At 42.6% G+C, this 27,128-nt stretch overlaps 3 protein-coding genes across 3 annotated transcripts in view; all 3 read left to right on the top strand.

Moving 5' to 3' along the window:
• LOC124288942 (peptidyl-glycine alpha-amidating monooxygenase B-like) overlaps nucleotides 1–221 on the top strand; it is a 31,342-nt gene extending 31,121 nt beyond the window's left edge. The window contains 1 exon segment of the mRNA XM_046725532.1: nucleotides 2–221. Coding sequence (XP_046581488.1) covers nucleotides 2–58 — 57 coding nt within the window. The 3' untranslated portion in view covers nucleotides 59–221.
• Nucleotides 181–26,954, top strand: LOC124288941 (peptidyl-glycine alpha-amidating monooxygenase A-like). Its single transcript, XM_046725531.1, has 25 exons — nucleotides 181–283; nucleotides 539–623; nucleotides 2,411–2,474; nucleotides 8,364–8,387; nucleotides 10,111–10,177; nucleotides 10,362–10,452; nucleotides 11,899–11,987; nucleotides 12,210–12,287; nucleotides 13,275–13,326; nucleotides 15,113–15,180; nucleotides 15,601–15,684; nucleotides 16,733–16,806; nucleotides 16,971–17,021; nucleotides 17,246–17,298; nucleotides 17,760–17,992; nucleotides 19,868–20,015; nucleotides 20,268–20,375; nucleotides 20,636–20,707; nucleotides 21,066–21,205; nucleotides 22,513–22,608; nucleotides 24,057–24,251; nucleotides 24,689–24,804; nucleotides 25,087–25,201; nucleotides 25,355–25,459; nucleotides 26,803–26,954. The coding sequence occupies exons 1-15, from the start codon at nucleotides 181–183 to the stop codon at nucleotides 17,842–17,844; spliced, it is 1,068 nt and encodes a 355-aa protein (XP_046581487.1). The 3' UTR covers nucleotides 17,845–17,992; nucleotides 19,868–20,015; nucleotides 20,268–20,375; nucleotides 20,636–20,707; nucleotides 21,066–21,205; nucleotides 22,513–22,608; nucleotides 24,057–24,251; nucleotides 24,689–24,804; nucleotides 25,087–25,201; nucleotides 25,355–25,459; nucleotides 26,803–26,954.
• LOC124288940 (peptidyl-glycine alpha-amidating monooxygenase A-like) lies at nucleotides 20,290–26,915 on the top strand. The gene is made up of 10 exons (XM_046725530.1): nucleotides 20,290–20,375; nucleotides 20,636–20,798; nucleotides 21,066–21,205; nucleotides 22,513–22,566; nucleotides 22,800–22,951; nucleotides 24,057–24,251; nucleotides 24,689–24,804; nucleotides 25,087–25,201; nucleotides 25,355–25,459; nucleotides 26,803–26,915. Exons 1-10 carry the CDS (start codon nucleotides 20,290–20,292, stop codon nucleotides 26,913–26,915), a joined length of 1,239 nt encoding a protein of 412 aa, XP_046581486.1.
• Nucleotides 26,955–27,128: the final 174 nt, after the last annotated feature.

The following is a 27,128-nucleotide window of genomic DNA, read 5'->3' as shown; positions in this document are numbered from 1 at the left end:
CTTGATGACCTCGGATCAGGAGGAGTACACGGCTCCCAGTAAGAAGCAGAGGGCGTGATTCTGCTTCTGTGTGATTGCCTCCTCTTACACTGAAAAACTATGCCTTCAATTATTCAGATGCTTATTTTGGAGATAAACTGGGACTCAGTGTTGTTATAATTGATCTTTTACTCGGCTACGATGCCTCTGGGGATGAAGATCTTTTACTCGGCTACGATGCCTCTGGGGATGAAGATCTTTTACTCGGGTACGATGCCTCTGGGGATGAAGATCTTTTACTCGGGTACGATGCCTCTGGGGATGAAGATCTGAGGTCACCTCTAATTTTCACATATCTAATCAGCCAATCAGACATCTCCAAATTAGCTGTGCAATTTCTGATTTACAACCTTGGAAATGAACTGATATGACACTTCCAAATGTGGAAAAGTGACATTGTTTGATGTTCTAACTGTGGACATTTTGTACGCTCTGTGTCGAGCTCTGTGTACTCTCGTCACCCAAAAAGCCACCCATGGAAGGAATATCTGTGTTATAGGTGGGAACTTACACATTCTGTCTGAGACTGAGCAGCTCAAGGCTTACCTGACCTTCAATGGAGGTGTCATCAGATCTACACAGAGGTATCACAGAGAGTACAAGATCTGATTGTAATGAGAATAAACTCGCCTTCACTTCAGGGAGAAGTCCATATATGCACAGTCCCAACTGGGATACTATTTAGGCTCATGCGCGTGGCTTCCTCTGGAATTTCCAATTTCCTCGCTATAAGACCCTGGCCACAGCTGATGAGGCGCTGATTAGTTGACTCCAGTGTGTCAGGTGGTGTTACAATCAGCATTCATTGAACCAGATTCTGTTTGGAATATGACTTGTGAAACATTTCTTTCACCTGACATTCATTTAGATATGACTCTGACCATGTGCATGAGTAAGGTTTTTGAGAGGCATGGTCATTCTTTTCAAGTCAACATAGTTTAGGTTTTCAAAACATGTTACCTGTTTACCCATCTTGCTAGAACTGGCAGCCTCCAATGTGACACACACATTGTCACTTTCACACATTCACACACACAGATTTAGCCTTGTCACACAAGGTCTTAGTGGTGTGCCAGAGTACTTAATGAGACATGGTGACTGCTTGTTCCATCATAGGAACATATCTAGTGTGGGGACTCGAGTGGCCATATTAATTAACATGACAAACATTGGTACTGGTATATCAGTGTCCACATACAGATTGTGGCATGAATGTTGTATTTCTGCATGTTTCCTGGTTTAGGTTTTCTTCAACAGTCACCCCTATACATGTTCCTTTTGTTCACGAAAGTGGTCATTCTGGGACTGGTTGGTCACAATGAGATATTCCCCAGGAGAGCCTGCACTATCTTTCCCGCCAACCACATTTACTCCTTCATGTTTTTCCTCTATATATTTTACTTGAAACTGTGTGATATACAAGGTGCCCGTACATTATTAACAATATTTTCAGTCAGTGTATATTATTCATGAAACTTGTGTTTGGGACTTTTGGGTATGTTTTTAAATTTCATGTTTGCAAAGTTCATCATCATGTCAAGAAACCAAGAAAGACAGAAACTGTGGGCTAGATGACAAAGCTTCCAGTCATTGCATATGTAAGTCACATATAAATATGGTAGCAGTGATGCTGTCAAAGCAGTATTGGTTTGCTGTTTTGTAGTTTCTTCCTTGCTTTCTTACATTCCATGTTAAATCAGCAACTAAGGGAGACATTCATGTAGACTTTGTACATATCAATATGGATAGTTACTTGTTGGCTGGCTGTTGTTGAAGGATGCTGTCGCGGTGATACAGAATGGTGATGAGGTGGAAGTCCGTGTCAGATTGGCAGGACAGTTACAACAGCTGATGTAGTGTACTGAACATAATACAGTCCTTGAAACTGATGTGTGGTAAGTTCTGGACTTTGCGTTTGCTCCAAGCCATGTATGATACGCACCATGATACACTTTGCTTCTAATTTTCTTGAGTTCATATCAGTGCTATCAGTGCTTATGAAGAATATCGTTTTAAGAACTATATGTGTTGTTTAATACAGATCAACCACAGCAGTTTCATTGTAATACATACAAGTAGGGTGTAAGTAGCTGCACACTTTCAGTTGATGATCCCGACATTGTGATGTTAACTGTTTAGCATTGTATAACAGTGTTTAGTGTTTCACAAACAACATATGGAATGTACATATCAGCAGTGTCGTTATGTGATACACCAGGGCATCCTTCCCGTTAGTCACATAGTTTGTTGTTACTCTCACACAGGTAACTTGTACAGGTGTACTAGGTTTGAAGTGTTTGCCAGTACATGCTGTCGTGTGTAAAGCACTGGATTTGGTACCTGTACACTGTACTCCATGAGATACTTTCAGCTCTACTGATGCTGCTATGATTGATGAGTGTAAGCAAATGTCTAGTATCATTATTCTCCTAGCTGTGAGACACCATGTTTATTAGGAAAGCCATCATGATGAAGTTTATATTTACTGCTACCTGACTGTTGTTCACATTATTCGAGGGATATATACATGGCATAATGATTAGTACCTTCACCACCTGGATATATACTAAAGTAATGCTTTGTTCATTGTTCACCTTATCTGCCTTTTATCAGGCAATATTACCAAAACAAATATGAATCTTTGACAAAGTGTGTTTCTTGCCAAAAATTATATGTGAGCTTTTCAGACTTTTGCCCTTGGGTGCAGTGTCAACATAGACTGTATTTACTCAAGTCAAACTGAATGATGTTGATGGCAGCTTCTACTTAAATCAAAGTGTGACAGTAAAGAAAGTAGTTCCTCTCATTTGCTGGACAAAGTTCTTCATGGGTTGACTCAAGATCCTTGTTGGTTTTAATCAGTGGTTTATTTGTATCTGAGGTGAGTGTGTATTTTGTATTCCCTCAGTTGGTAGGAAGCTGTACACAGGGAGTGAACAGATTCTACCTTTGATGGACCCTGTTACACATTAGAGGGTTAATGTCTAGCTTTGTCTACATTCAGCAAAACACATAATCCATTACATGTGATGTTTGGTATCCCAGGAATGATTGCTATTCCATGTGGTGAGTTTCCTCGCTATGTCTGAACTGTGTATTGGCAGTCCAGGTGGTTAGTTGTTCTGATGTATCTGTAATCCAGGCTGATAAACCTCCTGTAACAGTGGCTACCAAATGTAGTATTAGTTGTAATTATGTGAAGTATGTTGAAGAAAAAATCGTTCTTTATATAGTAAAATAGTAAAATGTTTTGATGCACAAGATCTTTTATCAGAAGCAAACTGTTAGTGTAAACATTCCATTTTCCGTCAGTAAAAGGTTTATTTGATTTCCACCTGTTAGAAACAAATCCTTGGTTTTATGAGTAAAGTTGTTTGTTTATTCTTGTTTATGAATATTATGAAAGTGATTTATGCACCTGCTTGAAGTATGGCAGATTGTTGAGCTGTACATTATGATAGCATGGAAAGATTTCTTATGTAAACACTTGAGTTGTCCACAACATATGCAACCACACAGTCGTCGCCACCATTTTGGTGGTGCCCCTTGATGCAGATCCACAGCACAATCTCATGTAACAGGTACAGATTGTGGTCTTTGTCACACTGGGAAATAAATTCATTCTCCAATCTGTTGTAAAGGGTAATGTTCATCTCCATGTGTTGATGAAGTACTTTCGGGTATGACCCCACCTCCATGTGTTGATGAAGTACTTATGTATCACCCCACCTCCATGTCTGCCTTGCTGACTGTCATACTGAGCTTCTGCTCGCGTCCCAGTACCCCCACAGTACTTCATTATACCTTGCCCAGCAATGTCTAGTCAGCTTACCTGTGCAAGTCGAGACATACATGGAGATTATATAGTGTCTATCTGTAACTGTGTAATAACTTGCAGGTGCTGAAAGGAATTCATTGTAGAACAGATATATATGTTAAAGGGGTAATGTACTTTTTGATTTAGCAGGTTTTGCCATACCTTATATGTTCACTATATTGTTTTATATAGAAGGTCTATGTTCCTTTTAGGAAAGGGTAAGTTTGTTTGTTATGTTTGGAAGGTTGGTGATTTGCATTTACTTCTGATGTAGCCCATGGATGTCTTCCTTATGTCCACTACCCAGAAGGTGAAGAACACCAGCTTGTTTGTATGGCTCTGGTTATCCTTCCTGGCCATGGCTGATCACCTACAGTCATAGGAACTATTGGGTATTCTATGGCACATGTTGACTAGTGTACTTCATAGCATTTAGGAGCAAGCTAAGATCATCCCATCATAATTGATTAATGGTTCTTGGTGTTCCTGGTTTGGACCAGTTAAAGTGTCCAGTGAGCAAGGGCAATCTTGATGGTGAGACTACTACAAACACAGGCTTGTGGTTTTTCTCCTCTTGTTGTTTGAGAAATCTGTGACTATCTTAAATGTATTGATATTGTATCAGTTTCTTAAAAATATTTTTTATGCCAAGAGGAGTCAATGTTTTAGTGTTAAAGATATTTAATTGTTTACCTATGTGATATATTGTGTATACAACTTCTGTATACAATCTTAAGGAACAATAGCCTGGTTGTATTATATAATATAGAAATCAAAATGTGCTGTTGTTTGTGAACATTAAAAAAGATATTTTATTGTATGTTTTGTTTGTGTATATTGTATAAATATATGTCAAAATAAATTAATTTTATGATTATATACTCTACTCTTCTGATGATTTTACTTACTTCAAGTTGACCTACTTTCAGGTCATGAAATCACTGGACATCTTCAGAGACACTCGTTCACTCAAACATACTCATCCAATGAAACCAAAGGGTCATTTATGTAATCAAGACCAGTGTACAGATTACATCCAGATCATCCACACCCAAAGATGGATTTAAGTTCTGGACTTCACTTCACAGCAAGCAAACAGGAACCCTCGTGGTTGGCCTTTGCTACAAGAATAATTAGAAATATTGAGCTGTAAAACGAATGTTTAAAATGATTACAATCTAGGGTAGTTTTCTCAACCATACGTATGTAAACAAAGAATTTAGCTAAAGGGTCTGTGAGGTAGCCTAGTAGTTAAAGCGTTCGCTCGTTTACCCGGGTTTGATTCCCCACATGGGTACAGTGTGTGAAGGCCATTTCTGGTGTCCCCCGCCGTGATATTGCTGGAATATTGCTAAAAGCAACATAAAACCATACTCACTCATTTAGCTAAAATTTACAAGTGTTCTTGCATCGTAAAGAGATAAAAATACTTATACAACCACGTAGAACCATTTTTGATGCCAATTGTTTATTGTTTTTATTCTATACTAGCCACATAAAGAAACTGTGGATTGTCAAAATATTATCCCAGTTGATAAGTACGATAACAATGTCAAAGGTACATTAATGGAGGGATCATGAGACCATAAAAAGTCGGGAGAATTTCAATTGAAAAGTCAATCACACTGACGTCACGAGTCCACAAGGGGGACAGGGGTCAAACGACCTTGTCACAAGCTCAATAACGGGTATGTCCACCATCGGCATTGAGAACAGCAGTGCATCGACGACGCATAGAGTCTATCAAACGTGCAAGGAAGGCTTGTGGGATGTCACGCCAGATTCTCTCAAGTTCTGTTGCAAGGTCAAGGACGTTATCTGGCGGATACCGAAGACGGCGTAGACGTCGATCCATCTCGTCCCAAACATGCTCTTTCGGGGAGAGATCCGGTGAATTTGCAGGCCAAGGCAGTAAGTCAACGTTGTGGTGTTGCAAGAAATCCATAGCAACCGTTGCCGTATGAGGGCGGGCATTGTCCTGTTGGAATATTAACCCAGGGCCATGAACTTGCAGAAAAGGGATTGCCACAGGTCGAAGAATCTGATCCCTGTAGCCCACACCAGTTAAGTTGCCCTAAACAATCACCAAAGGAGTTCTTTGGCGTGCTGTTATTCCACCCCAAATCATCACGGAACCACCACCAAAGCGATTCCTCTCCAAGACACAGGCCTGTGCATAACGTTCTCCCACGCGTCTACAGGCACGTTGACGTCCATCACTATGGGAAATGTTCAACCTGGACTCATCTGTCAAAACAAAATTTCTCCACTAAAACAAGGGTCTGCGGACATGATTTCGGCACCACATTCGGCGAGCTTGTCGATGACGCTGTGTCAGGATAGGCCGTATGGCGGGACGTCGTGGTCTGATCCCGTGTTGACGTAAACGTTAAGTTTTTGTCGAACTGTGTTGGGGTGGATACGGCGAAGTCCTGGGATGGTTCGGGCAGTCATCACTGCAGTCTGACACCTGTGGCGAAGATGGGTCACCCTTATCCATTTGTCCTGTCTTGGCGTTGTTACACATGGACGTCCAGAACGTGGCCGATCGATGACGTCATTTGTGTTCTGGTAGCGTCTCACCAGTGCAGAAATGGTGTTCCGGTGGCAGTGGAAATGTGCAACCACTTGTCGTTGAGACATTCCCCTACGGTCCATCACAATAGCCTCATGACGTTGTGCAGACGTGAGCCTTGGCATGCTATGCGTTTCAATAGCCGTTTAATTTTTTGAACGATCGCACGGTCAGGGGTTGAGCTTTCCAAAGTGACAGTATTGTGTGGCATTCATTTGCTCTGTTTCTTTTTCCCGGAATGCACGTTCAACAACGTATTGCACGTCCTCAAGGAAGAACCCACTGACGTCACGGAACATGGCACGTGCATGCATGTTGGATACATGTCACAAATCTCTGAGTTTAAATCCTTATGTATCTACACAGGTTTGATAAATTTAGATTTTAAATTTTTGTATGCACAGTTTCTTTATGTGCCTAGTATACATTTTCTGATAATTTGGGTCTGCATGTATGTTTGTCTTAAAACCACGATGCAGCTCTAGTGTGTTAATGTCCGTCATGTCTTCGATGTGTGGATCACCCCAGTCTCCCCGAAACCTGGTTGTCACCAGTTAATCTTCAAGACAATGACAAATTTCATTTGCGGAACTCATGACACGCCACAAAATGACGAGACGGCTACTCCGTTAATACAAAAACGCAGATAATGACCCTTGTTTTCACAATTTTACATTTAAAATTGTTGTTGTAAAACACGTACCAATGATCGAAGTTATGAAGTTATTTACAGAGAAAGTGTAACGGCAAATATAACATGTTAGATTTGACCACTTTCCAAAAGGAATTGTGTATTCATAATGACACCGTATTTGAACTAATTAACAGCATCCTATAGTATTACATACGGACAGACCCGTGAAGGTCCGTGTTAGAATATTGGCCTTCAGTAACCCATGCTTGTCGTAATAGACGACTAACGGGATCGGGTGGTCAGGCTCGCTGACTTGGTTGACACATGTCATCGGTTCCCAATTGCGCACATCGATAATCATGCTGTTGATCACTGGATTGTCCAGACTCGATTATTTACAGACCGCCGCCATGTCGCTGGAATATTGCTGAGTGCGGCGTAAAACTAAACTCACTCACTCAGTCACGTACTGACCCCTACATTAAGTAAGGACGCACATTCAGAACTTATAGCTCTCTAGAAAACTACCAGCGACGCATTTTAACAAATGAGGTCCAACGTTAACTAAAGACATCCGTGTGTCAACTAGTGGCACCTTCTAGACAAGTAATGTGGCGCTCTATCTTTCGTTATATACCCATGTAAACTTAGGATAGTGATACAGGGTGCAATACGGATGACGTGGTCTAATTCCGTATTCCACCCCAGATTCCGTGTTGAACCCCTGTCGGTTCTACATTGCTACGCTACGATTTGTTTTATTAAGTAAATATATTAATACAAGATAACAGGGTATATAATAAATATAGAACGTCATACTAGTGCATTTGGATGTTATGCATTGAACTCGAAGATGTCGAACTTTCTCTGCCCCATGACATCAATACAAAACATCCAAATACACAAGTATGACGTTGTATATATTTACATTCTCTAACCATGCGACTACTCTAACTGTTGGTGCCTTTACAACACGTGTTAAGTATTATGTATGTAGGACAACTCGAGGACAACATGGAGTTGCTAGGGACGCTAACCTTGGTATATGTCGTGTAGCAAATGGACATGAAGCTAAGTCTAGCGACTCAGTACCAACAACTGCGAAGTTCTTCAGCACAGATATCGCTTGTCTTATCAGAGTGGTCTGCGCTAACTAGGTCACCCACCGTGATGGCGATGTATAGATGTTTGTTGTTTTTGACCATTATGGCACCAGGGATGACAGTTCCTGGAGAAGGTACCGACACGACCAGGCCCAGACAAAGATTGCCAGTGGATACCAGAACGTATGATGTTAGAATGAAGGAGCGCACCCGTCTACGGTAAGTTCGAGTAAGATAACTGTATAGTCACAGTCATGGACAAACTATTATCGATCCTATAAAGTAGTTTAATATGTGAATATGAGATTGATATCATGTTGAGGAATACACAAAATGTGTTGTTTCTACCCTGTTATGGTCATTTACCGCAATACACGAAAACTATTTTCATTTTTCTGTTTATTTTAGTAGAGTGAGTGAGTATGGTTTTACGCCGCTTTTAGCAATATTCCAGCAATATCACGGCTGGGGACACCAGAAATGGGCTTCTACACATTGTACCCATGTGGGGAATCGAACCCGGTCTTCAGCGGACGCTTTAACCATTAGGCTACCCCACTGCCCCTATTTTGGTAGATGTTTCTGTAGATAGTATATACAGTTGTATAATAACAATAACCAAAAGATGAAAAATGTAATAATAAAACTATATATACACATTTTCCCAAGTATAAGGCAAGAGATTGTCCGGCACGACTCTGAATTAACGACGAGCCATAACGTTCTCTGGGGTCGTGGACATCCAACGTCTGAAACCAGACACCCTAACTCTGTCTCTGTTATCGGCAGCTCTCGGCGGTCACCCTCGGGTCATGTTCTGTAATGAAAACCTAGGTATATATATTGTCTGTGCCATCTGTGTCGTTTGTCTTTACATCACAAATATGTGGTTGGTCATTCAGAGATGCTATCACTTGCTGTTCCGGTATTTGGTCCAAGGCTAGAATCAACCCAAAACTGTCTGGATTCTAAAATTGTCCGCATCATCGTGGGTTAACATCAGCAATTAGCCTTTTCATCAACACCCTACAGTACCGAATCCCCCGGGCGATAGTGCTGAATCCCCTGACAAAATCCAATAGTGCTGAATCCCCTGACAAAATCCAATAGTGCTGAATCCCCTGACAAAATCCAATAGTGCTGAATCCACTGGGCGAATATAGTACTGGTCCCCCGACAGTAATCTACAGCGCAGAATCCACTTTACGGAATCCTACAGCGCAGAATCCACTTCTACGGAATCCTTACAGTGTTGAATCCACTTTACGGAACTTACAGTGCTGAATCCACTTACGGAATCCTTACAGTGTTGAATCCACTTTACGGAATCCTACAGTGCTGAATCCACTTCTACGGAACCTAGCAGCGCTGAATCCCCTGACAAAATCTTATATCGCAGAATCCTCCTGACAGTACCCTACAGTCTAGTTGATAACTATGGAATACCGTAAGGACATTCTCGCGATCTCGCATTCTCGAGAACGCGATTTTTGCCAATCTCGCGTTCCTCGCGATCTCGCATTCTCGCACTTTTGGCATTTTAGCTTGTTTCCAAAGGTCGAGATCGCGAGAATGCGAGATCGCGAGAATGTCCCTTTACAGTATTCCATACATAACACTACACAATACGCCAGGTTCTGATGCACATTTCGAAAGTCTTTGTTTCCGATTCGCCAATACTCCATTAGATATCATACTTATTATGAATTACAATGATTGAAAGCCCATATGCTTCAACAGATGTAATCAATACAATCGAGTACAGTTACAGATTGTATTCAACTGTTGTATTAGTTGTATCGTGACCCACCATCCTGCTCCCTGGCGCCTGATTGCACCTGTACAATGACTACCTGACAAAACCCCTGGCGCCACCTCCAAGCCTGTCATGTACGACGACTACGGTGTACCATGTTCACCTACTGCCATATGTCTGTTGCAGGCTGACGTCCATCTGTGCTCCAGCTACACCACCCATCCATGGCTTCTTGGGGAGGCTGAATACATAGGTCAGCTCTGTATAGAGGGACTTGAGTCACATATTACAGATGTAGATATGAGATGTTCTGTAACGGGATAGCGTAATGATTACTGTGATCATCTGTCAATGTGATGATGTGAGTTCGAGTCTTGTTTCCCCACGGTTACATGTCATGTGTTCACCAACTGCAAGCCTGTTCTCGTGTGTTTCAGTGAAGTTTGAGGTTCTGGCCAAAAACAGCTCAGCTCATCACATGTCATTGTACGGCTGCGGGGGAGAGCCAGCCAGGAACGCTGATGTATGGTATGTTGCCATGACGACGGGGATTGAATGCACGTACCATGAACAGTTGGGGTGTTTAAGTTATGCAAGTTGCTGCTGTGTCGGTATGACCTACGTGTGTTGTGTAAGTTGCTGTTGTGTCGGGATGACCTACGTGTGTTGTGTAAGTTGCTGTTGTGTCGGGATGACCTACCTATGTTGTGTAAGTTGCTGTTGTGCCTGTATGACCTACCTGTGTTGTGTAAGTTGCTGCTGTGTCTATGACCTACCTGTGTTGTGTAAGTTGCTGCTGTGCCTGTATGACCTACCTGTGTTGTGTAAGTTGCTGTTGTGCCTGTATGACCTACCCGTGTTGTGTAAGTTGCTGTTGTGCCTGTATGACCTACCTGTGTTGTGTAAGTTGCTGCTGTGTCTGTATGACCTACCTGTGTTGTGTAAGTTGCTGTTGTGTCGGTATGACCTACCTGTGTTGTGTAAGTTGCTGCTGTGTCTGTATGACCCATCCGTGTTGTGTAAGTTGCTGTTGTGTCGGGTGTATGACCTACCTGTGTTGTGTAAGTTGCTGTTGTGTCCGTGTATGACCTACCTGTGTTGTGTAAGTTGCTGCTGTGTCTGTATGACCTATCTGTGTTGTGTAAGTTGCTGATGTGTCGGTATGACCTACCCGTGTTGTGTAAGTTGCTGCTGTGTCTGTATGACCCACCTGTGTTGTGTAAGTTGCTGCTGTGTCGGTATGACCTTACCTGTGTTGTGTAAGTTGCTGTTGTGTCTGTATGACCTACCTGTGTTGTGTAAGTTGCTGCTGCTGTTGTGTCTGTATGACCCATCTGTGTTGTGTAAGTTGCTGTTGTGTCTGTATGACCTACCTGTGTTGTGTAAGCTTGCCGCTGTGTCGGTATGGCCTATCTGTGTTGTGTAAGTTGCTGCTGTGTCTGTATGACCTATCTGTGTTGTGTAAGTTGCTGCTGTGTCGGTATGACCTACCTGTGTTGTGTAAGTTGCTGCTGTGTCTGTATGACCTATCTGTGTTGTGTAAGTTGCTGCTGTGTCTGTATGACCTACCTGTGTTGTGTAAGTTGCTGTTGTGTCGGTATGACCTACCTGTGTTGTGTAAGTTGCTGCTGTGTCGGTATGACCTACCTGTGTTGTGTAAGTTGCTGTTGTGCCTGTATGACCTACCCTGTGTTGTGTGTAAGCTGTTGCTGTGCCTGTATGACCTACCCGTGTTGTGTAAGTTGCTGCTGTGCCTGTATGACCTACCCTGTGTTGTGTAAGTTGCTGTTGTGCCTGTATGACCTACCTGTGTTGTGTAAGTTGCTGTTGTGCCTGTATGACCTACCTGTGTTGTGTAAGTTGCTGTTGTGCCTGTATGACCTACCTGTGTTGTGTAAGTTGCTGCTGTGTCTGTATGACCTATCTGTGTTGTGTAAGTTGCTGTTGTGTCGGTATGACCTACCTGTGTTGCAGGAAGTGTCCTGGTGTCTGTCAGCAGGGCGTATCAGAAGTGTTCCTGTTTACCTGGGCTCACGGTGCCCCATCCACATCTCTGCCAGACGGTACCTAACTACGTCCACTCTCTATACACCACATACATTTGACTGGCCAATATTTAGCATCAATTCATTTCTTCAAACTAAATAACTCAATATTCAATTTTCCAGATAATGTAACGAATTACTTCTAGAACCTACACCCAAGAATCCCTACTACTGTATCCATCTTGTCACAATTATATACTCAGCGTGTTAAAGTAACATAAACACGTGTTTTTTTTACAGACGTTGGTTTTAAAGTCGGGAGAGGAACCGGGATCCAAACACTCGTGTTGCAGACTCACTACCCGCATTCCTTTAACGGTAGGCCTTGACACTTGTGTTGCAGACTCACTATCCGTATTCCTTTAACGGTAGGCCTTGTCACCTGTGTTGTAGACTCACTACCCGTATTCCTTTAACGGTAGGCCTTGTCACTTGTGTTGTAGACTCACTACCCGCATTCCTTTAACGGTAGGCCTTGTCACCTGTGTTGTAGACTCACTGCCCGCATTCCTTTATTGTAGGCCTTGTCACTTGTGTTGTAGACTCACCACCCGCATTCCTTTAACGGTAGGCCTTGTCACTTGTGTTGTAGACTCACTACCCGCATTCCTTTAACGGTAGGCCTTGTCACCTGTGTTGTAGACTCACTGCCCGCATTCCTTTAACGGTAGGCCTTGTCACCTGTGTTGTTGACTCACTACCCGCATTCCTTTAACGGTAGGCCTTGTCACTTGTGTTGTAGACTCACCACCCGCATTCCTTTAACGGTAGGCCTTGTCACCTGTGTTGTAGAATCACTACCCGCATTCCTTTATTGTAGGCCTTGTCACCTGTGTTGTAGACTCACTACCCGCATTCCTTTATTGTAGGCCTTGTTCTAAAACACCTTTAATGAACAGGCAACTAAGACATCATATCATGTATTATTCTTCTGAAAGTGACTGGAATACTGAAACAGAGCGTGATTGGCTGCTTCAAACATAATATTGGGACCAAAATTAGCGATGTTTCAAACATCCACTGGAACCGGGATTAACGATGTTTAAAACTGGGACCGGGAAGTGTTGGACATATGGATGGAGACGAGAACGGGATTATGTTTACCGGTTTTATACTCTGTGTGTATGACTAGGTGCGTGTCATTTGACAGTCGCATGTTTGTTTCCGGTAATTCAAGTCACAATGTGGCTGAAATATTGCCGAAGTGGCCTTTCCTCAACAAGCGCACATATATACTCCTGTCCATCTAGCAGATTACGACAGTATAGTTCCTTCCCAGATACTTAAAGTGTAACCTGATTTCAGAATCTGCACCGACAGACTTCTCCGGAATCCGCATCTATGTAACATCAGAACGGTAAGGCCTCGTCAGCCGTCGTTGTGTCTGTCAAGTAAAGTTGTAAACAGAAGAATATTTGTCTGCTATGAATATATAGGCTTATATTTAGGGCTGTGCAATATTACCGGTAAACTTATACATACCGGTGCAGTATGTCGCGATACGATTATCGCGATATGGTTCAGATTCTGCATTATATTGAATCATCCATAGTTAGCTCCCTTTGAATTATCTGCCTTTGATTTCCATAGCAACAGAATGTGCCCTAAAAGTGCCAAATATTCTTTGTTTCTTTCTCTGTTTCATGTAACATTGTACAAGTGGAAATGTCTTTATACGTGGCTCCAAAAGTGCAAAATATTCTACCAAATGCTTTAAGTTTTGGGGTTTGAATGGTTTCATATGTGAAGTTTCGGAGGAATTAAGGGACCGTTCATAATTTATGGCTAGTGGGATGATGATGATTGTTATGAAGAAGCATGTACAATGTGAATTACCCCCTAAAATTTATGTACAAAGTAAGTGACCCCCTGCATATCATGCACAAAATCAATGACCCCCCTCCCTTCCCACAAGTTTTAAGCATAATTTTAAATATTTAAATGTACAAAATTGCTTACCCCCCTAGTGCATGTGTACAAAATTGATGACCCACCCTACATCCTCAGAACAAAATGGGTGAAACCCCCCCCCTTAAAATCATCACTCACTCACTCACACACACACACACACACACACACACACCCTAGCCATAAATTGTGAATGGTCCCTAAGTGGACACAAATGGACCAATCTGTTAAGAAATACAAGAGTAATGGATATCAACTTCTTGCTGTGAATAACACAACGTTTTGGAGTGGACATTTCTCAATTCACAGTATGTTGTTATTTTTGTTTTGTTTCATAATGGGACATATGTTATCAATTTACGATAAAGGCCAAAGTCTTATACATTTTGAAGGACTGTATAATGGCATTCTAGTCACGGATCTTAGTTATGGGAGGTCACATGAGTTAAGCTCAAGTAGTTCACCTAAATCATGTTTTGTCTATGTTAACACATGTTTATATTGAGTTGAATCTGAATGAATCACTGACATACAGTGACAATAATACATACTGCATTGAAGTGCACTCTGTTGAAGCAAACAACACTGACCATGAAAATCATGTTATACTATTACCTTTATCATTATGTTCGCAAAACTCTGTTGCAATATAGTTACTTCAATGAAAAATTCCACATTAAGGCTCTATATCATTTATCTGTACACCACTGGCATACATCAATACACAATGGGAACAGGGAGCCTGAAAGTATGGCGTAATGACAACTCAAAAGATGATGTCGTACACAGAGAGCTATTATGAATTTATTATGTACGCACTTGGACAGAAACCTTCCAGTCAATATATTACAATATGTATTGCAATATCTCTTGAGTTATTGCAATATATCGCAATATGAGAATCAGGGGCAATATCCAGCCCTACTTATATTCATCATTATCATTATTGTTATAATTTAAATATTAATTATATTTACAACTTGAGTCATTGTGTTTATTACGTGTCATCAACAACATATCAACTACATCATCAAATGCAAATGCGTGACAAGACTTCTTTATGGAATATATTAAAATTATTTTAATCTGTAAATCACAATAATTATAATTTCCTAACTTGGTGGAATTGGTGTATATGTTCCAGAGGTATTCAGTTGGTATCCAGTGACATCTACGGATGTGATCAAACGACTCATTACTCATGATTCATTACGACTCTGTATGTATCTTTGCAGACAGACATACGCAGCCGGGGTATATTTACTGGAGAGTATACGGTTTACCATACCGCCGAATACAGCCAGTAAGTATGTAGGGTCACCTAGTGCTAGATGGTGATAATGTCAGTTGGTAGTTCCAATATATGAACGGTTCCATTTATGTGAAAGCGCAACGCATTGTCTGTTTTGCAACATATCTCCTGCATCATAAAGCCACAAGCTTATCCACAAGCTTATCGAAAGACCATAGTGTCCCCACGGTTCAAGTCGTGTCATTAGATGACCTCGACGACGGATGACATTGTTCATGCTGTCAATCACAGTCGGCGAGATAACCAGGAAAGCTATGTGACGTTTATACATACAATAATCATGGCGTTTGTTGCTTAACGCCGTAACTTCGGTGGTGTCGGTAAACGACACGCTAGCAACCAAGACTCCATGACGTGCACCTCGGTGGTGTTGAAAAATCTGGTTAATGCTGTACTTCTTCTCCTCCACAGATGCGCATGTCGATGTGAGCTGTACCTACCACGAACCACACCCGATGTACCCTTTCGCCTACAGAACTCACTCTCACGGTCTAGGTAGGCTGAAGATGAACTAGGTGGCGTCTAATGTCCTTAATCTTCTGTCTACTGTGATATAAGGTTAAATAATGGTCATAGTAGTCACTGACATTAGGAGTAATATCAGCCGCAGTAATACTTATTGACATTGTACATCTAGTAATATCACCTGTAGTAATAGCAGTCACTGACAGTAGTAGTAATATCAGCTACAGTAATACTTACTGACATTGTACATCTAGTAATATCACCTGTAGTAAAATCAGTCACTGACATTAGTAGTAATATCAGCCGCAGTAATACCTACTGACATTGTACATTGTACATCTAGTAATATCACCTGTAGTAATAGCAGTCACTGACAGTAGTAGTAATATCAGCTACAGTAATACTTACTGACATTGTACATCTAGTAATATCACCTGTAGTAAAATCAGTCACTGACATAAGTAGTAATATCAGTCGCAGTAATGCTCTTACTTGACATTGTACATCTAGTAATATCACCTGTAGTAATAGTAGTAATATCAGCTACTGTAATACTTACTGACATTGTACATCTAGTAATATCACCTGTAGTAATAGTAGTAATATCAGCTACTGTAATACTTATTGACATTGTACATCTAGTAATATCACCTGTAGTAATAGTAGTAATATCAGCGGCAGTAATACTTACTGACATTGTACATCTAGTAATATCACCTGTAGTAATAGTAGTCACTGACATTAGTAGTAATATTAGCCGCAGTAATACTTATTGACATTGTACATCTAGTAATATCACCTGTAGTAATAGTAGTAATATCAGCTACTGTAATACTTACTGACATTGTACATCTAGTAATATCACCTGTAGTAATAGTAGTAATATCAGCTACTGTAATACTTATTGACATTGTACATCTAGTAATATCACCTGTAGTAATAGTAGTAATATCAGCGGCAGTAATACTTACTGACATTGTACATCTAGTAATATCACCTGTAGTAATAGCAGTCACTGACATAAGTAGTAATATCAGCTACAGTAATAATTACTGATACTGTACATCTATTTATGTAGGGAAGGTGATCACTGGCTACCTGTTCAACCACACGTGGCATGAGATCGGCAAGGGCAACTCATTAGGGCCTCAGGTAGGACGTCCTACCGTCATGGTGATGCTGCCATCTGGGGATGGTCGGGTATATTCAGGGTGGTAGTGTGTTCAGTGAGTCAATTTTTCTCGACAGTATTACTTGTGTTCTGTAATAGTCAGGACTGTTGATCTGTTTAATAACTTTTCGTTTTTTCTTTTCAGACATTTTATCCTGTCAGTGGCAGTTATATTGTAAAGTCTGGCGACGAACTGGTAAAATACCACGTTTTAATACATTGGCATAAAGTTGATACAACTTAGTAATACAGTGTCATACAATTTCCGGGAAGCTATTTTTCTCGACATGCTGTAAGCAAGATTTTCATTAAAGAAGTAAACGAGACAGTTTCATGTAATCTGCTTCGTCATATCAAATCAATGATACAAATGACAATCGCCTTTGTTTACAATGCTCACGTGGTTGATGTACCCAACAGGTTGCCCGATGTACCTACGACTCCCGAGGTCGCGACACAGTTACCAACACCGGGTAAGTGTGAGCGTCGTCATCCGCCAGTGAATGAGTTGCCCATACCCCAGACATGCCACAATATCCATATCCGAGCACCTGCTCATTATACCAGACGCCTCTCTAGGAACTAGGTACCCAGTACCAGGTACTTTGTAAAATGTGGAACGGATAGTTTGACGGATATGGCTCCTGCATGTTGTGGCTCTTTGCTGTTAACTATATGGTGATTGAGGCAAACTCAATTGTTAACATTTTGCCGTTAAATAGCTTTGATAGCGCTGAGTGCGGCATTTTACATCATTCTTTCAGCTACTGACACCTGATGCTTGTGGTGGCCTTCCCAAAAGCACCGGGGTAGGAAAGGCCATGTCTGGGACAATGGTCCGATCAGCCTTGGTTTGGTACTGATGACACCTCCGCTGTTGTCCTGGTCCATGATACCGTATGATCTCTCATCTATGTCTTTGTGTGTGTTGAAGACGTAAAGAATCGGAGGAGATGTGCAAGTTCTACATGATGTACTACACCAACCCAGCGTGGACATATCTCCGGGGCACTGTATGACGAACCAGCATCCTGAACGTCTACAGACCCCTCCCTGGCCACGTCCCTCTGTCCCCAGCACCGACAGTGGACGACCTGACACACAAGGACAGTTACCATCAGCAGCCCTCCACGGAAGCTGGGACAGAGGAGAGCACAGTAAAGACGGGTAGTTGTCGCACGTACACTCAAATAACAATCTCTATGGTTGAGGCTCCAGGGCACGTGCTAACTTTCTAAAGACACGATTGTTTTGTATCGGGTGGTTCATTTCGCGAACTAAGCTGACGGTTCTCCGATAGCTTGATAACCGGTTTCAATCATGTGTTTGTGTGGTCTATATTCCTGTACAGTCACCGCACCCTCGGACAACTGGAGCTCTGCTAACTGCTGCCTCTACTCAGCAACAAACAAACTGAATATTGAAGACACTCTTGTGTCCAGCTGAGTACAGGAAAGCGCATAGCCCTTCCCATGGGGTATTACTGGATCATACTGACCTGAGGGTGTTTACATACGTTCAGTTCAGTTAATTGTACATTACTTGGTCATTCACATATGTAATTTCTAAATGTGGCGCGTATTTCTTTCTGTGGAAGCAAAGGCATGACAGATAAACCTGACATGAACTAATCCATCAAAGACCAAGAATTGCAAGACTTACGAAGACATTTGAATAGTCCATGTTTTAATCTTCCTAATATCTTGTATATTAAATATTTCTCATTTTCAAACAAATATTCAGTGGAAGCATAATGTTAAAGAAATGGGTTGGTCAAATACCTACTGACATCTTGACATCTGGCATCAACCTTGAAACAAACTTATGAGCGAGTCTTTTTCCACGATGAAAACACACGGTAACGTATCCCCAAATCTAGCTTGATGCAACTGTGGGACAAGTACAAGGCTGAGAAACTGTCTGACATCAGATTCCAACGTATGTTTGGGTGTGAGTTATATACTGCTGTATCGACAGTAACACTGTGTCTTTACAACGTAATAGATCCTGAATGTAATCAAACCACATATTTAACATATAAACGTTGCACAATCTCTTTTATACAATGGGGGTTGAGGTAATGAACTACACACAGGATTGAATGCATTTAGCTTCTGCCTTCACACATATGTTACGTTTGTGTAAGATATGTTAGGGTATTCGCTGGTTACGGAGCAGCTGCATTTATGTCGCTATTGAGTTATAACCTGAATTGTTACAACGATATCACTGCTAAGAGCATAATGTAAACGGCCTCTTTATTCCCTTTCTTAGTCAGAGGTAATTGTAGTGTACAGTGGCATATTTAACTTGTGAGGTACAGTAGACTCCTACATGTGTCAAGACACTAACTCTGCGCAGAACGGCTGGAATCACGTAGGTCCTCTGGTTCCCACGGTGTACTGGACCACCTCCGTGGTGTAGTGGTTAGAGCGTCCGCCCGGAGAGCGGAAGGTCGCGGGTTCGATCCCCGACCGCATCACACCAAAAGACGTTAAAATATGGTACTTGTTGGTTCCTGCCTGGCGCTCGGCATTAATGGGTACAACAAGGAATGGTCGGCTCGGAGTATAATGTGTCTGAGTGGGGTATTCATGCTTCACTGCGGCATGGTATCTTAGTGGGCTAGCACTATTAAACCAGCTTAAGTCTGGGCTAGTAGAAGATGCCACACATACACATACACACGCATGCACGTCGTCATATGAGCGAAATATTCTCAAGCACGACGTTAAACCCAATTTCACCTCACCTCACCTCACTGAGTACTGACGAGTACTCGAAATCCAGACTTGTAGCGCCAACATGCGCGTGTTCAATGATTGTGCTAAAACAGATGCTGACATTGAGTTTGGTTTCATTCCAGTAAGGGGCGGTGGGCTAGTCTAGTGGTTAAAGCGTTGGCTCGTCACGCCGAAGACCCGGTTTCGATTCCACACATGGGTGTAATGCGTGAAGCCCATTTCTGGTGGCCCCGACGTGATATTGCTGGAATATTGCTAAAAGCGGCGTAAAAGTTAACTCACCACTCACTCATTCCAGTAACCCCAGCCGTTCCTCCTCCTCCCTTTGGTGGTTGATGCTTCCTGGCCAGCACACAATCTGACCTTTGGGCAAAGTAGTGGGCGTGGCCACAGACAGGACGGCAACGTGTACATCTTCCACAGGGATCAAGGACGTGGACAGCTGGGTGAGTCAATCAATATGCCATGACTCGTGTCAGGTTTGCGCTGATGTGAATATTTTGAAAATATCCACGGAGACTTGGTCAACAGCAACCATGACTTGTCGGAACAGGACTAACGGGAATCGTATTCGCATGTCGCAGATAAATTAGATGGCTAAAATCACTGGATTATCTGGTCCTTTCTTGATTAGTTACACCACTCTACGACATTCTGTCATGAAAATAAGCATAAGGCTTGCATACCTATTATTGCAGAACATTTGACAAAGACAACAGAATGGTGTCCCCAACGCCAATACCCGAGGACGTCATCTTGGTTGTCAACCGACAAGGGAAGCTGATGAGAAAGTTCGGCAGAAACCAGTGAGTACCGTCCATGTCTGAAGCGCATATACTATGTGTCATACCAGGGCCCTCCTTCCTCCTCGGGGAACACGTGGTTGACTTTCGTTACACTTTCCCAACACTGTAGGTAGTGAGGGAACCAGTTTGAATCCAGATCGAGTACATGGATTTAATACAAACATGCAACACACATCTATAATGGTATGTAGCAAGGCGTTAAAGGGTTTGTACTTTCTCCTGTGCCATGGCATACTCTGAATACGTTGTTATTTTGTCAGGTTCTACCTGCCTCACGGTATCGAGGTGGACTCCCGGGAAACATCTGGGTCACCGACACAGGACTGCACCAGGTACGCCCTTCTCTCAACTTACGTTGTTACCGTAGTGTCTCTCCTGAAGCTTCTCCCTCACTGGAACTGTCGCCAGTGCCGTGGTCTACTGGTCATATCACGCCATTAAGTGTGATTCAGATATTCATAGGTGACAATGCAGGTTTTGAGGTTTTCATTACCTATTGTGTATGATACCTTGTGTAGTATAATTTACAACTTGATATCAGAAGCAAGATGCTTTTCTGTCTTTAGTGGGCTTTGAAGCGTCTTTAAACAGGTGTCCTTATTGTGGATGTCAGCGTGACCTGAGCCCGCTCTAGCTGTAACTTGCGCTGTACACGCCCCCTGAATGATTTCAGTGTGGTCTGACCCCCAGGTGATGAGGATACCCCCGGGTGGCACGCTGCCCGACATGGTGCTGGGGGAGCGGCTGGTGCCGGGTAACGACACGGGACACTTCTGTCAGCCTGCGGACGTCGCTGTTCTGGAGTCCGGGGACTTCTACGTGGCTGACGGGTCAGTGACATAGTGACCACGGGAAACGCGCATGCGTAAATTCTCTGTTATCGAGGAACGTGAACACACCACGCCCCGCATCGGTTGTTTACATAAATTATGTAAATTACGTAAATATAATCGGCGCTCTAGTAAAAGTGATATATTTCAGTAGAATGTCACGATAAAACGTAGGTATATAAAGTATTCATCTGGAACATTTTGAAACTATATAATTAACCTATCTTGCACGTATCAAAACTTACTTTGTCAAGAGTAATCCTGCGACAGCTATAAAGTCATCTGCATATTTACCGTCCTAAAACTAGAACAGGAAGTGACGTATTGAGCAAAGCTCACATTGCACACGACAGAAAATTGTATGGCACATTTTACTGCTAAAAATTATTTCGTTACGTTATTGTTGCTTTGTAACTTAATGACTTTGTCGTTTAAAGAAACATTACTAATCCTAATACAATTCCTGAATATTATTCTAATATTTAAACTATCAAGATTCGTTATTTGTGGAAAGTAAATGTTTGACAGTGTCATATCCTTGTGCAGCGTGCCGTAGTTAGAAAATAGCAATACCTCGGTAATAGAGAGTTGCGTCAATTTCCGGGTCAAACGAGGAAATCGGGAATGCCGCGTTGTATTGAACGGGTAGCGACTATGTGCCATATTATTTGTGACAGACATGAAGATTAAACATCAGTCAACTGAAAATATATTTAAAATACCTAATGTCAGTTGGCGTTCATTAACTACCGCGATAACAAAGGGCTTCGCGGTATATACTTATATTTTATTTTTAAAAGAACCGACCCGTGAAGATCCGGGTAGAATAGGTCTTCAGCAACCCATGCTTGCTACAGAAGGTGACTATGCGTGTCGGAAGAGGCGGATCGGGTAGTCAAGCTCGCTGACTTGGTCGACACATGTCATCGGTTCCCAATTGCGCAGATTGATGTTCATGCTGTTGATCACTGGGTTGTCTGATCCAGACTCGATTATTTACAGACCGCCGCCATATAGCTGGAATATTGCTGAGTGCGGCGTTAAACTAAACTCACTCTCCCACTCACTCACTCACCTACACCCTTGCCCTACACGTAAACATGAAGCGTACACTGTAAAGGTGTACATGTATCATCGGGATGTGTCCCAGATTTCACAGATTGATCAGCCTCTCACAAGATAAAACATCTTCAATGCCTGTACTGTTCGCCGTGAAGGTATATGCTGAAACACATTTCCGGTTGAACCAATGGTAACCAATGCGAAAACAGGAACTGTTTCTAAGAGATCAACTTTGATTGTTCCAGGTTTTGTAATGGCCGTATTGTGAAGTATTCCAGCAATGGCACCTTCATGACCCAGTAGCCGTCCGGCCGACATCAACGATGAGGGAAAGTGTTGCTGTGAGTTCATTATAGACACAGACAGACAGGTAGACCGACAGATGGGCAGACAGACAGACAGATGGATATTAGTAATAATACACAAGCCGTCACCAACATGACAATGTCGATTTGATCTGAGGAGGTTGCCTCCTTAGTCAAACACGGATCGCGATTGTTGATTGCAATGTTGATTTACTTACTTTCATCAGTATTGTATCTGTGCTGGTGTTTCACGAGAGCGTCATCTGTGTAGAAGAGTCACAAGAGCGTCATCTGTGTAGGAGTGTCACGAAAGTGTCATGTGTGGAGGAGTGTCACGAAAGTGTCATCTGTGTAGGAGCGTCACGAAAGTGTCATCTCTGTAGGAGCGTCACGAAAGTGTCATGTGTGTAGGAGTGTCACGAAAGCGTCATGTGTGGAGGAGAGTCACGAAAGTGTCATGTGTGTAGGAGTGTCACGAAAGCGTCATGTGTGTAGGAGCGTCACGAAAGTGTCATCTGTGTAGGAGTGTCACGAAAGTGTCATGTGTGGAGGAGCGTCACGAAAGTGTCATGTGTGGAGGAGCGTCACGAAAGTGTCATGTGTGGAGGAGGGTCACGAAAGTGACATCTGTGTAGGAGTGTCACGAAAGTGTCATGTGTGGAGGAGCGTCACGAAAGTGTCATCTTTGTAGGAGCGTCACGAAAGTGTCATCTTTGTAGGAGCGTCACGAAAGTGTCATGTGTGTAGGAGTGTCACGAAAGTGTCATGTGTGTAGGAGTGTCACGAAAGCGTCATGTGTGGAGGAGCGTCACGAAAGTGTCATGTGTGTAGGAGCGTCACGAAAGTGTCATCTGTGTAGGAGCGTCACGAAAGTGTCATGTGTGTAGGAGGGTCACGAAAGTGTCATGTGTGGAGGAGAGTCACGAAAGTGCCACCTGTGTAGGAGTGTCACGAAAGTGTCATCTGTGTAGGAGTGTCACGAAAGTGTCATCTGTGTAGGAGCGTCACGAAAGTGGTATCTGTGTAGGAGCGTCACGAAAGTGCCACCTGTGTAGGAGTGTCACGAAAGTGCCATCTGTGAAGGAGTGGCACGAAAGTGTCATCTGTGTAGGAGCGTCACGAAAGTGCCACCTGTGTATGAGTGTCACGACAGTGTCATCTGTGTAAGATGTTCCTCACACAGTTTTCGTCATAGCCGTGACACAATTGAGATCGGATGAACATTCCTCCCAGTAACTCCGAGCTGTTTGACTGTCTTTTCAAAATCTACATAAACATCTATGATAGAAAGATCGATAAAACAGTTGAGGCAATGTTATATTGGTGTCGTCAGGGCCACTTCACAAGCGAGTATAACGCAATGATAAGTCTCTTTTGTGGGATGACAGTCTTGGCTCTTTTGTCTCATCGGACTCAGTAACATATGCACGTAGGTCACTGTCAATGTTTGATGGGAATATAACAGTATTGTTGACCTGTTGTAGGTGACAAAGAGTCGCCGGGAATATTCGACATCGTGCCGAGCATCACCGTGGCCGAGGACAGGGGGCTGGTCTGTGCGGCTGACTGTATGCACGGCCGAATACAGTGCTTTCATCTGGACGGGGGGTTTCGCTTCATCGTCAGCAGTAAACAGATGGGGCCGTATGTGCTGGCCACGGAATACTGTCCTCTCCATGGTGGGCTTTATCGGAACTGTCCCCTAAACCCATGTTGACTCAGATGTAACTGCCTAACCAGTTTTACAACGATTATCAATATGAATATTAGGGCTAACTGCCAAGACGGTATTTGGGATGGTCTTGGTTAGAATCGTTTCATTAAGAATTTAAGAGATTAAGGATTTAGTTGTAAAGTCAGTAAGGACCAGGATGTGAAATAGTTTTTCTGTTGCCAGTATCGCCAAGATAGGCATGAATGTTACGGAAGTGATTAACGTCTAGGACAGAGTCGCGTGTAATGCACGCGGACATTAAACCGGCCTCAACCGAAGGTGCAGGCAACTTACAAAGTATGACTGATATTTAGAGATTGTCATCTAAGAATCTTATAAATTAAGGGCTAGGTCTAAGAGCTTCAGTTAGAACTATCAATAATACTGTGTTAACCGTTGTAGGGGGAATCCTGTTTGTCGTGAATGGGCATGACTCACGTAAGAAAGCGCCGGCAGTCTACGGCGTCACCGTTGCCATAGATACAGGAGAGGTGGTGCAGCAGTGGGATACCCTTGATGTAAGCAGCAACCATTCCCCCACCCCGCTACCTCATCCATCCCCATCCCCATTGACAGTAGACTGTATGGAACTCGATGTTACAGTTGACGCCATGTTGTTACATACTACAGAGGGTCTTCAGAGCCCCCACGATGTCACAGTGACGCCATGTTGTTACATACTACAGAGGGTCTGCAGAGCCTCAACGATGTCACAGTGACGCCATGTTGTTACATACTACACAGGGTCTGCAGAGCCTCAACGATGTCACAGTGACGCCATGTTGTTTCATGTTACACAGGGTCCTCAGAGCCCCCACGATGTGACGGTTGACTCCACGGATCACGACCTGTATGTGGGAGAACTTAGCCCGGGTAAAGTGTGGCGTCTCAGTATGAATAATCGTGAAGAATCAGGTACCCTCATTTTCACCTTTTTTCCATTAGATCATTCAGATTGTATTTACGTTGACAACATTCCAGTTAACTCTGTATTTTCTCATAACGCTCATATCAACAGAACACTACATGCGTTTACCATATTCTAACAAGTTGTTTTTCATCAAACAGTTGCAAAGGGGAATCACGTGACCCTAATCGTGGTGGCTGTGTTGATCACGTTGCCGGTTGTCTGTGTCGTCATTGGCCTCGCCATCAGCAGTTTCATTGATTCAGGTAGGACGCTGACATATTGCAAACATAGACTACCCATTGGTGACTGTTCTTTGACAGAGAAAGTTATTTAAATCATCTGCTCTATCTGAAAAATGATCGGCATCGCCACGTAAATACTCTAGTTGTTTAATATCAAACACTATCACGTCAAACACAATTAGGTGTCGCATTACACATTAAGACCATTTAAACCACTAGGGAAAGCTATGTCCATTGTTCTTGGAAGCGTGTTATTAGCATAACTGAATAACTGCCCTAGGGCAATTATTTCCATTTAAAAACAATAAAATTGTACTCATTTTGATAATGTCCATCATGCCTAATACATTACACGCGTATTAAATAAGTATGCCATCGTGTGAAAATACTCAATGCCATTTAGAAAATGGTCAAATGTAACATATGTTATAAATTGGATTACACTTTCTTTGTAAAGTACAGTTCTCGGCACCTAATCGCCAGCTGGTACCTGACTCTGAGGGTGTGGGTTCGAATCCCGGATGGGACTCAACCCAACAAAAGTACCAGAATCTGTACTTTACAAAGACAGTGTAATCCCAAATATAACATATGTTACATTTGACCACTTTCTAAATGGCATTGTGTATTTTCATAGCTTTCGGCCGTGGGAGCCGTGCCAATTAACACTTATCAGAGGGATACACAAAGTCCGCAGTCTAGACTACCAGTTTTCCGACATCCTTTTTGTGGAAGCCGCGGTGGCTGAGCGGTCTAGGCGTCTGACTTTGTGTGCTGGGTGTGGGTTCGAATCCCGGATGGGACTCAACCCAACAAAAGTACTAGAATCTGTACTTTACAAAGAAAGTGTAATCCCAAATATAACATATGTTATACCATCGTGGTGTAAGCCGTTTAATCACCCTCACTACGGTAGTTATTTAAATACCTATCTTGTAAGGGTGATTAACCTATACATACCTGCACTGAGGCTTGACTCAATACTCACCCAGTATGTTGGAACCGTGCGCTACTTTACTTTCAAATAGCCGATTCACCAATACTCTAACATTCCATGCTTCTGCTGACAACGCCCAGTGCATATCGACTAAATTGTGAAAAAAATGTTTCCAGCAACCCGTGCTTGTCGTGAGAGGCGAATGGCGGGATATGGTGGTCAGATGGATTGATCTGGATCGTGCCTGTCATCGTATCCCAGCTGACAAGATGTTCTTGATATCAGTCACTGGATTGTCTTGATTGTTTACGTTGACAATAATGTCTTCACTGAAATATATCGATCGTTCATATCTAAGTTCAGTATTCAGTTTGCTATTTCCAGTCTTCTTTCGCCGAGTCATTTTGTCTTGTTTTTCTATCTTCAGGGTATTTGTCCTGTTCGAGGTGCAGGAAGTCTTTCAGTGTTGTTGGCAAGTCTCACCGGGGGTTCACGCTGTTGGCCAGCGAAGATGATGAGTTCTGTTCATGTGACGAATGACGGTGTTACTTTGAAATGAACACACGATAACCCACAATGCATGTTGACAGTTTATTATATTTATCAGAATTATTTCTGAACGTTTCACGTAGGGTCAGTCTGCCTGCCACGACTGTACTTGGCATGTGCTACTCGTGTATTGGCTCCACCCAGATTACACTTCCCAGACTGAACATTGCTCTGGGACCTTTTCTTTTGTTTGACGAATTTGCC

The sequence above is a fragment of the Haliotis rubra genome, unplaced genomic scaffold, assembly GCF_003918875.1.
Source record: "Haliotis rubra isolate DU_JTF1 unplaced genomic scaffold, ASM391887v1 Scf43, whole genome shotgun sequence".
Taxonomy (NCBI): domain Eukaryota; kingdom Metazoa; phylum Mollusca; class Gastropoda; order Lepetellida; family Haliotidae; genus Haliotis; species Haliotis rubra.
Note: the sequence above shows the minus strand (reverse complement) of the source record. Positions and strands in the feature narration are given on the sequence as shown.